The sequence below is a fragment of the Colletotrichum aenigma genome (genome assembly GCF_013390185.1).
Source record: "Colletotrichum aenigma strain Cg56 chromosome Unknown KSG_Cg56_contig10, whole genome shotgun sequence".
Lineage (NCBI taxonomy): Eukaryota > Fungi > Ascomycota > Sordariomycetes > Glomerellales > Glomerellaceae > Colletotrichum > Colletotrichum aenigma.
The window spans coordinates 437,439-454,568 of NW_023500916.1; the positions used below are offsets into that span (position 1 = coordinate 437,439).

The 17,130-nt window shown below is 53.3% G+C and overlaps 3 protein-coding genes across 3 annotated transcripts; 2 read left to right on the top strand and 1 right to left on the bottom strand.

The window, feature by feature from the left end:
- Positions 1-441: 441 nt before the first annotated feature.
- On the bottom strand, positions 442-2,148 carry CGCA056_v013974 (Cytochrome P450 monooxygenase; the record flags this gene model as incomplete). Its single annotated transcript, XM_037329216.1, has 3 exons — positions 442-633; positions 689-1,109; positions 1,166-2,148. 3 exons carry the CDS (start codon positions 2,146-2,148, stop codon positions 442-444), a joined length of 1,596 nt encoding a protein of 531 aa, XP_037172512.1.
- Positions 2,149-10,665: 8,517 nt separating this feature from the next.
- Positions 10,666-12,156, top strand: CGCA056_v013975 (uncharacterized protein; the record flags this gene model as incomplete). The annotated part of the gene is made up of 1 exon (XM_037329217.1): positions 10,666-12,156. One exon carries the CDS (start codon positions 10,666-10,668, stop codon positions 12,154-12,156), a length of 1,491 nt encoding a protein of 496 aa, XP_037172511.1.
- Positions 12,157-14,707: 2,551 nt separating this feature from the next.
- Positions 14,708-17,034, top strand: asaR-0 (C6 transcription factor asaR; the record flags this gene model as incomplete). The annotated part of the gene is made up of 3 exons (XM_037329218.1): positions 14,708-15,319; positions 15,385-15,846; positions 15,904-17,034. The coding sequence occupies 3 exons, from the start codon at positions 14,708-14,710 to the stop codon at positions 17,032-17,034; spliced, it is 2,205 nt and encodes a 734-aa protein (XP_037172510.1).
- Positions 17,035-17,130: the final 96 nt, after the last annotated feature.

The following is a 17,130-nucleotide window of genomic DNA, read 5'->3' on the forward strand; positions in this document are numbered from 1 at the left end:
ACAAAAATTTGCGCCGAGGGGGAATCGAACCCCCGGCTCCCCGACGCTGCTGAATGGCAACGGAGAATTTTACCACTAAACCATCGGCGCTCATCATTGGTCACAGGGGACAGATTGTACAATATGTGGGACGCGTGGGCTTGTACATTCGTGGTCCTGCAAGTCTACGGAATGCTAACACTCAACGCTAAGGCAAGCAAAAAGGGAGAAGGACAGGAAGAGGAAGAGAGAAATGGGCAATTCCGTTATGGGATAGATAGGCTTAGTTTTGAATCATCCGAGGGCCTTTACGTCAGGGTTGACAGCAAGGTCTGGTGAAGCAGCCTAGCTTTACTTATGTTCTCAATCATCAAACGTAGTTGGGACTTGTGCTCTAGATTAAGAACTATCGCAAACTAAGCCTGTGAAAAATTGCTCCATGTATCCATCACTATAAACTTTCTAAGGGGAGTCCCGCCTCTGAACATAGACCTCGAGTCCTTCCTGCACCACAAAAAACGTGGCATTAGCCTTCAGCGGTTGACTTGGGTGGACCAATTCAAACTTGAAGTCTCTGAAAAGCCGTGGTATAATCTTGTTGATCTCGAGCAGTGCCAAATTACGTCCTATGCATACATGGCTGCCTCCGCCGAACTGATGATGCTTGTCAGTCTACCATTCTTCGTGACCTTAAGCCGAAGGTGCTTACCTGGAACATGTATCTCTCCATTTTCTTAGCATTGTCAACTTCAACCAACCATCTTTCCGGCCGAAAGTCGTCCGCATCCTCGCCAAATGTGCGTTTGTCCCGGTGCAGCACCCATCCGTTGACTGCGATTTCGGTGCCGCCAGGGAAGAAGTGCCCGTCCAGCTCCGCGCCTTCCGGGGGAACAACACGCGTAATGTTGAGCCCAACAGCAGGCCGCACCCGCATGGCTTCCTTCAGGCAAGCTTGGAAGTACTGAAGACCTTGGGCCTCACTCCATGAAATGTTTCCTGTGGCGGGAAGCACACCGACATTGACAGCTTCAGTGATCTCATCTACTAGCCTTTTATGAACGTCTGGTGAGGATAAAACGTGCCAGAACAACGACTGCATAGTTGAGGCAGTGGAGTCCGAGCCGGCAAAGCTGTAATATCTATGTTAGTCTTACTCCAGCAGTCCAAGAAGGTTGATGCGACTCACATCGCCCCATGAGCAACAGCGAAGACGTCGCCCTCGGTAAACCTCTCCGGGTCTTTCAGGTGCCCCTTGATCAGACTTGCCAGAAGATCCTGCCTTCCGTCATCGTTCCTCAACTTACCCTCACTCTCCTTGTCAAAGGGTCGTCGTCTCTCCATCTCACTTAGCGCGATTCTCGTGATCGGAGCGTTCTTGGTGTCCAGACTTGGCACAAGCTTCCAAAGAGGGTTGCGACGGAGCAGATGGTCCACCCAGGGGATTTGACCAACAATGCCATTGTATGCCTGTGAGCGATCTATCGTCGCGATGGCATCCTCGACGTCTTTCCCCTCGGCTAAAAAGCCGAAGCTCCGTGAGAAGGCTACTTCTCCCAAAACATCAAATGCGAAGTAATGCAACCACGCTCCCAGGTCCACGGACTTATCTGCCTTGTATTCCATAGGCGCCGACGCGAATCCGCCAAGCTTCGCCACCACCAGATCGATGGTGTCGTCAATAAAGGGGCTCAGATGTTGCATCGCCGCCATGCTGTAAGGCACGTTGGCAACCTTCTTCTTGCGCGCATGAGCCTCCTCGTTGACCTCGGTGAAGATGTCCGGGTTCTCTGGCGGAGGGAATACTCCGTAGAACGCCGTCTTGTAAAACCTCTTTCCAGCGCTCAGAACATGTCTCGCAGCCTCCGGTGAGGCGATGGATACTTCGTTGGGTCCGATGCGGACAACGGGTCCGTACTTCCGGTGCAACGCAACGTGTTGTAGGTGAGAGCGGCCGGACGCGGTGGTGATGACTTTCCAAAGGCGGGTAGTCGAAGCGAGGAACGGGCCCGGATAGCTCCGGAGGGGGGAGAGGTACCGGGTGCGGAGGACATTTCCGATCAAGATCACGGACAGAATGATATGCCAGTATTGTCGGATGAAAAGGCCGGCCGTTTCGGTACAGGTGTGCTTCCGGTCGTTCGGGTCTAAGGCGTCGAGCGGAGAGTCCATGATTGGGTGTGTATGCGTGTGTATGCGTGTGTGTGCGCGCGGGTGAATGACTAGCTATGCTCTAGGATGCGTCGTTACCAGCTCTTGGGGAACATTGACGTCGAGAACAGTAATGGTGGCAGACGATGTCACTATCCAGCAGATTGCAGGAATCAAATGCAAACCTCGGATCTTCGAGGACGGTGGCAGCTAGATATCTCTATGCGGTCCGTTTACGATCCCTTCGGACTGCTTCAGATACAGGATCAATTTACGTCTCAACACACGTATACGACTCTGATCTCGTATCACTCTGGAGGCCGAAGAACGTTATTGACATCACCGGCCTGTCTAGCTTGGCCTAACAGACGGCATTTCCTCACAATAATAGCCACAAGACGTTGGTTCGGCGACACAAATGGCCTCCGAAAGCTTAATAGCCAATAAAATAACTGCCGATGGACCAGAGGTCATGGCGAGGGCGGGAGATGGTGATGCGGGGAGACGGACGGTGCGGAGTGGCTTCGTCACCGGGACATCCTGGAAAGGAAATCGTAAAGGGCTGGGAAATGCACTTTTGACTTACCTAAACGGTCGAATGTGCAACTGATGCGAGAACGATCTTCAGGCAGGCCGATACCAGTACATAATGTCGATGGAGGGCATCCAATATGAGATGGTAAAGGTCGATCATAATGTCTCGAATCAATCCAGGGGCTGCTGTGGTGATAGCAGTGTTTGTAACCACCACTTCGTACGACTAGAGGCATCTTCACATATTTGCAAATTTTGAAATGAGAAGGACGCGCAATGTGTAGCAGAGCAGGACTCTCAGCTGGATTAGACCATCATCTTGCAATCGGGTACGGAAGTCTCTCGGCGATTCTTGGGATATCGAACTTTGTCATTCAGACGGATACCAAGTTCATGGTATGATAGCCCTCCAAACTCAAAAGTATGCGGCAGCCTGCATCATCAGAACGCCCGTCACGGCCTTAAAATCAAGCAACGACGGGCCGGCCCCATCATGTTCGGATTGTGGGTTCACTGCCGTATCACAGCGGAGGCATCCAAGCATCCCCATTTCCATCCACGGCCAGACGAGTGAGACCTGACGTCGAGACCAAGAGCCGCATCGACGCAAATGCCCCGATTGCCGAACCACTCTTTTCCCTCGAAGATAGCCTATCAGCGGAGATTTGCGGAGATGGAGCGGGATCTCGACGGGAGACAAGGCACGACAGATCGGAAACGGCCCGGAAACAATACGAATACTGGGGCATCCCGCTGGCAAGAGCACGGATTCTCGATTCACTGACGAGTCGGAAACTCTTGTGGAGTACGTAAAGCAGAAAGGGCAACAACAGCCGCGCAACACAGATCGAAAGGAGGACGACGTCAGCGGGAGTGTGTTGACGGGTGAATCGCGGGACAAGACACGACGGGCGCCGCCGCTGGGGCCTTTGAGAAGTCCCATCTTCACCCGCAATCCCGGGGACCGCGGGGGAGAAGAAGGCGGGAAGAATGGAGACAAGTCTGCAGCACATGTATCGGGCCGGGGGATAGCCCAAGCTCCTTGCTCTAGGGCGCGGAGCACTGAGAACTGAGCTTAAGAGCGTGTTTTGTTACGAGAGTAACTCACCAGAGCACCAGCATAGCTAGTTATGCACGACTCTGAGGCTCTGTCGAGTCAGGCATACGCACACGTCGCAAACAATGCGAGTATGCTGGATCCTGTATCGTCTGGTCTCAGCAATCTCGTCAGAAGTTACGGGAAAAGCATAGCCTATGGCCAAAGCTACTCGAGCTTCTTGACTCGTATCTATGGCCGAGGGGTGGTGGCTCTCTGGTCTAGTCCGCCCTGGTATGTGAAATCGCATTTCAACAAGTGAAAGAGTACGGGTCGAGTCACTTGAAGGTAGCAACACTGACAGAGGATGCTCATTTATGCCAAGCGGAGTCGTCGTCACGAGGCAGATAAAACGGGAGGAATGGCTGTCGATGTTGAGGAACAACGCCAACGGTCACAGCCTCATTGAGACATGGCTTCTAGAGGTTCGCCAAGGTATTGATTGGGCGGTAACGGGCTATGATTAGCCCAGCACGGAGCAGCCCAGACTCAATCAACGGTTAAAATGGCGTTTCTAATTGCTTGCGGCACACCTCGGAGTTCGGGCCAAGACCACCATCTCCAGATGAATGTCACCGAGGTGGTCGATGGGCGCAGGAGGGGACATTGGAACATGGGGGACCGGATTGCGGAACCGCAGGCCCCCCTCGCTCGAAGAGCGTCCGAGCTGTCCGGCACAGCCAAAGCATGATATCCAAAGAAGCAGGAGGGGGGGATGATCTGCGGCCAGAAGCAGGGACTGCTCAAACCTTGATTTGGGTGGTATTTCTCTGCGTGCGCGTGGACAAGCGACAGGATGATGGATGGTTCTCGTCAAGTAGATATGAAGTATGCCAATTGTGCAAAGAGAGGGAGAGACGTGCACCGCAAACGAGGCGAATCGGGTTTCGTGGGCTGCCAACGGCTCCGGGATGCTCCCAGCAACGGTCCGCCAGCAGAAGAGCAAAGTGAGAGGAGGGCGAAGCCAGGCTTGACAAAGTTCTCTGCAGGGGTGTGCGATGGCATCTCCCTCTCAAGCTCCCTGCAGGGGCAGTCTTCAAGGGAGAGCCCTAAAATCTGGGGTTAAAGATGGTGCGCCTGGCGCGTTCATAGGGCAGGCCTCGGAACTTGGCTGTCCCTCTGCAGCGTTTTTTGCTCAATGACTAGAGGTGGTCTAACAAGCGGGCTGGACCTTCTGGCAGTGTGTTTTTCTGCTCGAAGTCTGGCGGCGGCGAGTCAACCTTGAGTCTGCCCAGATATTAGGGCCCTTTCAGACGGGGCAAAAGGATGGATGAACTAGGAGATGATTTACGGAAAGATATCCGGAGTGACATTGTGTATCAGAAGTGGGATTCTAGTGGCTTCTGTCAGCCGGAGGGGGAAATTGCTATGTTCGGCTTTATCTTCCACCTTTTGAGCCCAGCCACATCCAATTTGTAGAGGTTTACGCCATACTATGAAAATTCTGTTTATACTTTAATAGATACTTACTAAGTATTATAATACTATTTATAGTAACTAAGAAAGTTTTAATCTAAATTTATAAAAGTATTATTAATAACTTTAATAGCTTATAAATAACTTATTATATAAGATTATATAAAAAGAAGAATATAAGTCTTCTTTTATTTATTAATTATCCTTAATAAAATTAACTTATTATATTTAAACCTATACTAACTAAAATACTGATTATAAGAATAATTAATAACTAAATAGAAATAAAATATTCCCTTATTTAGATAATAAAAGAAAATAAATATAAATTCAAATAGTTTATTAATAATATTTTCTTTAATATTATAACTAAAAATAATTATAAAAACTACTATAAATGTTTTATTTATATCCTACAAATTACTATATATTTTCTATATCTATAAAATAATAAATAAAATATAAAATATATCTATTTATAGTTCTTATAAATTAATTAATAAATAAGAACTTTATAAAAACTTAATAATAAAAAACTTGAAAAGAATATTAATAAGTTCGAAGAGATTTTATAATATAAAGATTATATAAACAAAACAAGTATAGTAATAGCTATAGTTCTTTCTAATTACTAAAAGTAAGAAAGGAGAAGTGAAAAGGGAAAGGGGGTAGCTATAAGGGTAGCCTACGTACTAAAAGAGTTTCTAAAAAGTACACCTTAATACACTATGTCACTTCAAAGTGAGCCATGTTCGGCTTTAACTGCAAGCTTTTAAGCTGAGGCCCTTGATGGCCTTATTTCGTTGAGCAAGATTGACGTCGGGGGGCAACGGCTTGCGCAATCTCGATGATGGAGTTGCGCCAAGGCGTACGGATACAGCCGCCTCGTGATAGCGATATGCCACATCGCCTCACTGACGCAGCAAGTAGGGGCCAAGGAGTCCGAAGATGGCGCTGTCCACCTGCCAAGAGAATGCCTGAGTAACGGTGCGACATGTGCCTCCACCGGGGAGCACAGCCTGTCTGCGATTCGAAGCGGATACGCGCGTTTCCAAAAACATGATGTCGTGACATTTAAGCGACGGGAGCAGGTAGGATCAGGCATCTCGATCCGCTTCTGCAGTGCTTTGTGCCAAGGCTGGAATTGAAGGAGGTTGTGAGGCTCATTCAACGTGATCACCGCGCGCGAAGCTGGAGAGACAGCGGGGTTGACGGAATGGAGTCATCTTGTTTCGTGCGGCCTGATGCTTGCCCCCGTCGTGACCGCTAGCATGTGGGCAACAGCCAAGACCCATGCCGTTCAAGCCGGGAATGCAACGATGAAGCTTTCAGCGGACTGCCCGTCCTACCGTCCTTTAACCCAGAGACGCCTAGCGTCTACTTTGTCAGGTACATGGCGATGGTTGTCAGTTGACATGCTAAGGAGGCGGGGCGGAGGGTGGAAGAAGAATATGGTCGACTTCTATCTGCCATGTCTTGAGTCTGTCAGAGCCATGACTGACAGTAGAGTATGAAATTGCCCGGTGTCAATTGTAATCTTGTTTCCATCTAGAGTTGTGTGTCTGGGCTCCGTGTACAACCCCGTGTGCTTGGGCTAAATCCAGCAACGTTTGGGAGTGCTACGTAGGGGAGATTATTTTTGGAGTATCAGAAAGCTCTAGACTCGCCATGCTAAAGATTCAGCGCTGATCGAGATAAACAGAGACGACGCCAAGACGTCGGGGGCCAGTATTTGGCCCTCCCACGTGGGATAATTAGGAGGGAGCAATTTGCTTCCGGGCGTGGAGGTGGTCGAGGTACGACTCAGTTACCGCTTAGCAAGCATGGCTCTACATGGCCTCAGTCTGTCTAGCAGCGTGCCATTGGTGTCTTCATCCATGTGCATATCCTGTTCTTCTCTATCAAATTCAAAACCGCTAAGTGAACATCATCAAGGGCTCATGCAGCGCTGGTCAATTAGACAATCGTTAGCAATAATTGGGCACTGCTCGCCTCGTCCTTGCACCATGGGAGAATCAACTTCAAAGCGCGGGCACCCCTGAAGGTGCATGTGCTCACAGCGGGCCCCAAGGCCTCACTTGCAGCTGCGAGCCTGCGACAGACCAGGACAAGCCAGGCGGCTAAAATGGGACTGGCTCTGATTGATGAACGTGGCAGTCTGCAGTGAGGGATGGATATTCGGAAAAACCTCAAACGGCAAATAATGGATCAATGCTGATTCTAAGTAAGTAGGTATCCATAATCTCGCAGGTTGGAGAGTGCAGCAGACATGATGCTGCTGCACAGGAACAAGAGGCACCTGTCTTACATACAGCAAGCAGCATGTGGGTGGACAACGTACAGTCTGCAGAGCGCTGCAGCAACCTGCAGGAACTAAGTCCCGGAAACCCGCGGACTCAGATATGCATGCCTGCTTCTCTGAATAGAAGCGAATCAAACCAGGGACATGTCAATCCAAATCAACTCGACGACGCCTTGTCTCGCTACCAGCATCTCCGAGACACCGTGCCAGTCCCCGATGACATGTCCGACAGAATGACAACGAACAATTCCATGGACGGACCGAAACAGAAACAGGAAACAGAACAATCCAGACCTCCCCAAGGCCCTGAATATGATCACTGCCACCCCGCCACCTCTCCCAGCTGCTGAGGATGTACAAAGACATGTACTTGCGCGCGCCCAATTGTGCCCCAGCCCCTGTCACTTTAACCCGGACGCGGGCCCGGGAGCTAGGCCGGAAGCGCCATATCAGGGGTCTTGTCCACCCTCAGCCATGTGCCTGTGAGATGCGCACATCCATCAACAAGGACGCCTTTGGAGCCTTGCCATCCAGCGCAACAACACATCGACCAGTTTTGCCTGAACGTATCAATGTAGGCAAGTATGCAAAAGCACGAATCGTACCAGAGTCTCAGAGGCACACTAACGCACTCAACAATCCGAGGAAACATGTTGTACAGGTCGTGCCCTCCATGCAATCGAGATGACATGACATCAAGCTGCCTCGGTGCCAACGCCAGCCAGGAGCTTCCCTGCTGGGGAAAACGGCTCCCAGGCCTGGGCTTGCTTCTGCTGCGTGCCATTTTCGAGTCACACCGCCTATGAAAATGCCCAATTCTGCGTGAGCAGCCAGAAAACCACCGAATGGAAGAGCAGCGGACCAGCATCGCGCCCATCTGATCTCCCATCTCCTCCAGCGCTTCCCCCAGAAACCAAGGCCCCAAAATGCCTCCACCACCTCTGCTCCCCGTCCCAGTTCCATCGAGAGGAGCCCAATCCCCGTTCGTCAACAGCATCCATCCGCCCCTCCTCTCCTTCTGCTGTTCTCCTCTGCGCGACGGTTGGCCCCTCCTTTGCAGTGCAATGTCGCCCTCGCTTGTGGTTTCTCTTTGGCCAAGTGAACATCCGTGCGAGAGCATAGAGCATGGGAAAGGTCAAAACAGGCCACTTTTCTCGCAACGGGCGTGCCCGCAATGTGGAATGCATCGCCGCGACGTTTCAGGGGGGCAGCAGTGTTGCAAGCAAGGCCGCTGGTTGAAGCAGGACGTCCGTTCATCGCCCAGTTATTTGGTATATTGTACCTGCTGCAGATGAAGCTGCTACAGGATACATACATTCCTCCCAGCCAATACACCATGAGGAAGAGACAGAGAGACATCTCCTCAACCGAACGTATCCTGACAGAACAAACTCCCTTCACCCATCTTTCGCCTTCTCTTCTAATCTCTTCCTTACGAGGCGCACGGACTGGCGCATGTACTGCCCTTAACTGCCTAGTACCGTACTAGCTTGATGCCCGCATGCGGCCTCTTATCCACCGAGAGGTACTCATCATGGGCGAGGAACGCCTGAAGTGCCTTGGGAGGAGTGAGAGGAGAGGAGAGCTGAAGGGGCAGCATGATGGTGGGTGGAGGGGTCATCTGTCAGCTTGGGTACTTTGATGCATCCAGCTTCCCCTAGCACTTGCGCATACACAAGATGAAGAGCAACTTGTACCCGCATCAATGTGTCCCTATGATGTTGCGTCGCAGTCGGGGACCCCTAATTCTCGGCGACTCTTTCCTTTCTGTTGTCTTCATCATCCTTCTGGCCACCAAGCGAGGATGAGGGAGGGACCTAAGCTGAGCACACGTCAAGCAGCCATTGCAAGCCAAGCACATCAACCAGCGTTGGGTGCGGTGCCTTTGCCTAATCCAATCCAATATTCGTAGCCGTATCCTACGTGCATCCCATCCAACCCCCTGCCCATCCAGTCCATTCCCTGTCTTGCTCACCCACACCCTCACAATCCGCTCCGTTCCCCTGGCCTTGACCTTCTCCTCTCCTCCCCGTCCCCTCCATCAAACCCCCGGTTCCCCCCTCTTCAGGCTCTTTTTCTTCTCAAAAGGGGGGGGTTTGCAGGATACATGCCTCTGTACATGCACCTGCATACTCACTTGATTGACTTGAGCACCACCCCCAAGCCGCACCAGACCAGACAGACCAGTCCAAACCAAACCAGACCAAACGCCTCGAGTCTCCGTCCCGATACCGAATATCATTCCTCATGATCACCATGGATCAGACCGCTTCCTCAGCCTAACTGCTTGATCAAATCCATGCGCGCCATGCCCGAAGCTTATTTCCACTTCTCCAGGCCCCCCCTACACTACCTACCTCACCTTACAGTGTTCCTTCGCACCTTTCAGACAACCATAACATAACATTTCTTCTACATCCCACCCTCTCCTCCTTAACTCCTCGGGATTTACGCTACTATCCAACTCTGCCCGCTTCTGCTCACACGTACTCCCGTACTCTTCGACTTCCTACCGCACACACGCCAAACGTCTATTCTTTCATTCCCGCACCACTCACCACGCAGAGGAGCAGTAGACGGCGTAACGACAGCGACGAAGACGACGACGACGACAACGACGACGACTACGTGGGCCTCGAATTGACGAAACGCAACGAAGGGATTTCAAGCAGTCGCAAACCAGCAAGTCGGACCGAACGAAGAAGAGCCCCAGAAAAAAATCAAAGCAAAATATTAATCACCCCCGACCCGCCGACAGTCTCCTCGACCCAGGCCCAGATTTTTTCCCTGTGTCACTGTGTTCCCCCACAGAACTTTGTCTGTTGGAGCACCTCGAATGGCCTACCCCACCTGACATTGATTCACAATGGTGAGTTCGACCTGCGATTCCCATCATCGCCTATCTCCGTCAGGCGTCGTCCTGTCTTGGCTTGGTGTTTAGTAAACATCAACGTCATCGTCGTCGACCATCACGGTCGTCCATCGTGGCCGTCGCACACATGTATACTAGACCCTGGGGCACTTGGCTCTTTTACTGTCGTGGAACATCATGAAGAGCCTCACGATGTCGCCGTGACCCCGCTAACGTTCTGTCGTCACACAGCCCGTTGCAAAGGCTTGCGCGCCGTGCTACTACCAAAAGTCAAAATGCACATTCTCGGAGGGTAACCCACAATGCGACCGCTGCCTGATGAATGGCCGGGACTGCGTCTTTGTGCGCCCCGTGCCGCGGTCCGCCGTTAAGGGCCGCTCGAAAGTCGCCATCCGGAGCAAGATTATGGGCCTTAACGGCAACGTACCATGTCCGACACGAAAGCCCAATATCGCCTCGACGACGACGACAACAACGACGACAACGACCGCAGCGAACTCCACGACTTCGGCCGTCGCCCGCGTCAGCCCGGCGCCATGTCCATCGTCGCGAAAACCCAGCATAGCGTCCGTGTCGAACAGGGGCGGCAGCCCGCCTGAAGACTCATCATCAGACTCGTCTTCCGACTCAGCCTCCAGTCCGCCCTCGAAGATCCTCGATTCTCTTAGCCCTTTTGGAAGCACACTGGGTCGATTAGACCAGGTGGAACGGTCGACGCTGTCGAGGCTGCTACACAAATCCAACTTCATGCAATACTTCATAGGGCCGACGTTTGTGGACAGCATGCAGCTCGACATGACGGTCCACTTGTTCTCCATGTTCGACCAGGGTAAAGACGCCTACATCGCCATGTACAGCGCCTTTGCGGCAACGATGGGATTGGATACAGGGGAGTACGATCCAGAGGCAAACCTGCACCGGGGAGCGATGGCCGTGGAGTCTCTGCGGTCATGTCCGTTGCCAACGCTGAAGCGCGAGGAGCTGTTGCCGTGGGCAGGCCTGGGACTGGGCATCGTGTACTTTTCCAATATGGCCCTCGGCACGAGCGCGGCTCCAGTGCGGCGATACGTCCTCAGCCACATCCGTCATCTGCTAGGGACCTCCTTGATCTCCAGCGAGCGGACACACTACATCCTCGTCTTCATGACGGCCGTCGACATCAACGAGTGCCTCATGCAGCGCGAGCTACCAGTCTGCGGCATCGCGCCCCCGGTAGAAGGCCACGTCGACGCCTACCTCGGGCTCTGCATGCCGTTACTGCAGCACATGTACGAATTGAGTAGGATCAGCTACAGCCTCTACCACGAGGTTGATGTCGACGAGCAGAAGCAGGCGCTGGACGATGTCGAGCAGGAGATTGAGGCGTGGCAACCGCACATCCCGCCAGACTTTACGAATCGGTTCACCACCGGCGAGGTCATCCACATGTTGGCACAGAGTCGCATCTACAAGACAGGAGCGCTCCTGTTTATCCACAGATTACGGTACAAGTTTGGCGAGAAGGACGACATGGCGTCGGCCATGGCGAAGAGCATCATGTCGGACCTGAAGATGACGATGACCGTGTCGCAAGATACGCAGCGCTGCGTCAGCTTCCCCTTCACCCTCGCCGCCATCGAGGCACGAGACCAAGCCGAGAAGGACACCGCGATGGAGGTAATGAAGACCCTCATCGACAGCTGCAACACCAAGTACCGCAACAACATGGAGGCCTTCCTCAGGGCAATGTGGGATGGCAGGGCAGCGAGCCCCGGCGTGTCATGGCTGGACCTCGTACCAAACGTGCCGCCGATCTCGGTGGGCGTATGAGAGGCCCATCCCTGCAAACCTTACAACCGACGAATTTTCAACAAGAAGCAACTGTTTTTTAACACCAGGCGAGACGGCGGATCAGATATCACTTTTGTTCATGCAACGGCTGAACTGGCTATACTCTTTTATTTTCTCTTATTTACAATCATGTATGACGCAAGCAGATGATGCTTGGCGCAGTTTTTCTTCTGTTTACTAAGGGACTCTGGCGACTTGGATGATAGCACCTCGTCATGAAGTCGAGGGCCAGATGGATTTTGTCAGGCGTGCAGCGCGGTTGGTGACCACGGGTTCATGGAGCATGATGGATTTTCCACAGCATGGCTCAAAAAAAGGGAAACGGGCTCTTCACTGATTTTGCTGTTCTTTTGCTCTAGAGACCACTGACGGGAATGTTCACACGGTCTGGGTCAAATCTTGGCAGCCCACGGGAAAGGGATTCGGGCGATGGGGCGACGACGAGCTAAACCCAGGAATTTGTGATACCATTCTCTCGTTTCAATATCGAATACAGATCTCCACAATTGCTTTGTGTTCAATCTGTAATGACCGCGCTTTACAAACACCATGAAAGGAAAACTCGTGATCGGGCTCAACGCCCGACCCCTCTTGGCCCTGGTGCCTGAGTACCACGGTAATAGTGCCCAAAACGATCTACACACGCTGCCCGCACGTTGATTTTGGCTATGGTGGCACTTTGGTTTCAAGCCAGCATCGGTCCTTGGGTGCGCATGAAGTAGGCCCATGTGCGACGGTGAAAACTTTCCTTGAGTGCTGCTCACCCTTCCCACCACACACTCCCTAATAGGGACATACTGGCGCCCTGCAAAGGTTATGTTTCTTCAGCGGGTGGCTGGGGACTGTGGTACGGCGACTCGTCCCGCATTGGATGGCACCACATGGCACATGCTGGGCAGAAGTCGCTGTTTGCGTTTCACTTCACATGAGGGAGGGACCTTTTTCCTTTGACGACTTGTCATCTGGTCGTGGGACTAGCTAATAGACGATACAAGTTCACCCAAAGAAATGGCTTTTTGCAATGGAGATGGGAGCGAGATCTGGATCCACCAGAGGCTGAATCTTAGTTTGGCCGCCGTCGTATCAAGTTGTGAGATTTACGAAGAGATGGCATTGAGCAAGCGACCAGCATCGGAAAACACCGAGCTTCTTCTTTCGGGGCCCATTACCCAAGGGAGATATTCGCATCCCGATGGAGGGTCTTGGGTCGTTGATGCAACATATTTTACTTCTCTGGTTTACGTGATGACGTCGCAGTTTGAATATGCAATAATACATCGCTTAACGACCTGGATGGCAGCGCGACATTCAACGATGGTCGGGGTCCCTGCCACACGGGAAGGCATCGGTTGAGTTGAGGAGAGGGATGGTCGGGGAGAGGGGGCTTTGACGCGATGGGAAAGAATCGACGATTTGGGGCGGGGCCGCAAGTCATTGCACTGAGTCGGTCGGGGTGATCCCGCCATGTTTGCGATGAGACGCGGCCAGTCTCTCGGAGATTTGATTACAATCATCCTTCGTCGTCGTCGTGACATTTTGGGTGTTCCTGGGAAAGATGAACCTTAAATTCGTCGGTACACGAGAGCAGCGGTTCGTCGACAAGCCATGCCTCGCATCGTCAAAGCAGACTACAATAGGCAAGTGGTGCCGAGGGATCGCATCGCGACGGTGCGTCTCGACCCGCGGAGAAGGTCGATGCGGCGGTATCGAGATCCCACCGGTTTGATCGTAAAGTGTTCTGCAGATTGAGCGTTGCCAAAGATAGGATTCATAAGCATAAAATATACGGATCTCGCAGATTGGCCGGTGGGAGAGTTGCCATGAACGATCTCACCGTACGGAGGAAACTGCCTGCTGCTGGTGCAAGTTAGTTACCCAGCGGATGGCAAGGCAGCCCTCAGAAAGAAAGAAAGGGTCCAGATTCCCGCCCGTCAGCAAGAAAGAGACCAGAGACATCAGACACGTGGAGGCGGAAGTTGGCAGGGTGTTCGACGCATTCGGGGACCACGGGGAAGCTTAAAGCGGTTGTAAGAAAGCTTGCTGACGGACGCTTGCGGACGGAGCGTACTCCGAGCCGAAAGCAAAGGTCCTAGCGGGCGTTCAAGCGCTGACGAGGACGGACGATGAATGAATCCCACACGCAGGGCCCCAGGGGACTGGACTTGTGTGTGACTGACGTGCGCACATGTTTGGTGTAGGGGGGGTGGCCTATCCTTCAAGGGGGAAGGATTCTCTCTCTCACTCTCATAGACGCACACGACTGATTCAGTCGCCGCCCGTCACTCTTTAAATCCGAATTACGCGAGCCACTCGGGTGGAGAAGTGGCTTCGGTCTCGGCGCTTTCATGGCCGCCGAGGCCGAGGCTGTAAATGTCATCGACATAGTCTCAGTCCGCTCGCTCGTCTTGGAGGCAGATGGCGATTTGCTGTGATCTGTTCAAGCCCCCCAGTCAGTCAGACTATACTGCGTGTTATCAGCAGAGCCAAGACGGATTCAAATTCACATTCTGTGGTGTGGGAAGCAACGGCCATGTCTGATCCGGCCCTGTCCACCACCATCGGTTCCAACGCCATGGGCCCGGATTCCTCCTCCACCCCGACGGCCCCGCGACTCTCGCCCGCGGAGGGCTCCGAGACGCCGCGCCCGCCAGGCCAATCACACACCGCTGCCAGCGGCAGCGGCATCGGGGGAGGCAGCGGCCGAAAGATAGAGCGCTCGTGTAACCTGTGCCACCGGCGCAAGATCCGCTGCGACAAGAAGTCGCCGTGCTCGTCGTGTGCGCGCGGCGGGTTCCCGTGCTTTTATCCGCAGGCCGGGCAGCCGATCCGCCGGGTCCGAAAGACGACCATCGCGGACGTGGCGAGCCGGATCTCGGACCTGGAGAAGACGCTCACGGCGGGGGTGGGGCGGGAGCAGCTCCGGGTCCAGAGGTCACCGCCGGTCGCGTCGTCGGCGGCGGATACCCCGGGGCTGGGTGGTGTCTCGTCGGGGTGGGATACGGGGAGGTCTGTCTATGACAGGCCGCCTACAGCGCCTTCATCTGGGTCTCATGCGAAGAGCCCGGGTGACGAGATTTTGGTGAGGAAGGGAACGCAGAGTCAGTACTTTGATGAGGTGCTCATCTCACGGGTCATTGAGGAGGTAAGATGACGTGCAATATGCTTGTTCCTGTCTGATGAACGCGCGACTGACGAGGTGACTCGAAGGAACATGAGATCCAGTCAGTATTAACGACGCCAGGGAGCGACCCAGCTCCGCAGGCGGCGCCGTCACCATTCAACCCCATGGGCATCTTGTCGAGTCCAGATCTCAAACTAGATCTGACAGAGCTGCTCCCGCCCAAGTGGGGTGCGATTGAGCTGTGGAAGAACTACGCCGAGAACATAGAGCTGTGTAACAAAATCATACACAGGCCGACGGCGGAAGTGTTGATTTACACGGCGATAGACGACCCCGCCAATGCTCACCTCGAGGCGCTGGCTCTCATGTTCTCCGTCTTCTTCGTGTCTGCCGTCGTGCTTGACCCAAGTACGATCCAGAAGATCACCGGAGAGGATAAAGTGACCGCTCTTCACCGATACAAGACGGGTCTAGAGCAAGCATTCGCCAAGGCCGACTTTCTGGAGCATCCCTCTGTCAGGCTTCTGGAGGCGTTGTCTATCTACCTGGTGAGTAGCCTTTCGCATCACATCCATTCTTGTCCTAGCTAAGATAATGCTCTCTAGGCAGCCCTTCGAATACATAACCCAGGCCGCGGCCTGTGGACCCTAAACGGCCTCGCCATCCGAGCCGCGCAGTCGATCGGCCTACACCGTGACGGCACGCGTCTCGGCCTCTCCGTCTTCGAATGCGAAATCCGTCGCCGGCTGTGGTGGCACCTGGTCGCCCGCGACGGCAGGGCGTCGGAGGACTACGGCATCCAGAACCCGACCTGCTACAACCTCAGCGTCGGCGTCAACTACCCCTCCAACCTCGACGACAACGATCTCTATCCTGAGATGAAGGAGCTACCACCGCCGAGGCCCGGCTGGACGCCAATCACACTGGCGCTGATCAACATCCAGATCTCTCGCGCGTGGCACCGGCTGGCGGCGATTGCGTCCGAGTGGAAGGAGAAGCCCGTCCCGGAGTCGGTGCGGACGCAGATCGTGGATGAGCTGAGGGACTATGCGGAGGGGTTCTTGAGGCACTGTAACCCTGTGATCCCGCACCAACGGCAGTGCTTGCTTGTAGCGAGATTCATTATTCGAAAGGTTGACTTGGTGACGAGGCAGCAGTGGCTGAATTTGGAGCACCCTGAGGCGAGGGAGTCGTTTGCCACGGAGGAGAATCTGTTGCAGGCGTTGGGTATCCTCGAGGACGGGATGAGCCTCGCGTCGGATGAGTTGCTGAGGCCGTATCGCTGGAGCATGAGGGCGTATCCTCAGTACCACATGATTCTATACGTCCTGTGGCATCTGTGTGTGAAGCCCGAGGGGCCGAACGTGGAGAGGGCGTGGAAGGCGTTGGAGTACTCTATGGATCATGTGAGGAATGTCGGCACTGGGTCGGGCCCGGCTGCGAAGATGACTGTGCTTGAGGCGTTAAGAGAAAAGGCCTTGGCGATCCGTCAAGGTATTAGTAGTGGCGGGGAGCAGGAGAAGGAAAAGGAGGCGTATCCCACGCCTGGGGCGACTGACGAGAGGTCAGAGGTTGAGGGCGCGGAAGGTGTGTTGGATGGGATGAATGGGATGAATGGGATGAATGGAGTTGATGGAATGGATTGGAATACCGTCATGCAGGACTTTCCGGATTGGAGCACATTGATGACGGAGTTTCAGATGGATGGACTGGCTTTTCCAAATTTTCTTGACTAAAGATTCCCCTCTCCTAGCTACAATGGAAAGCATTTGAATTATTACACGCGGTATTCAGTGAAGCACATCGTTAATGAGAACCAGATACCAAGTGAG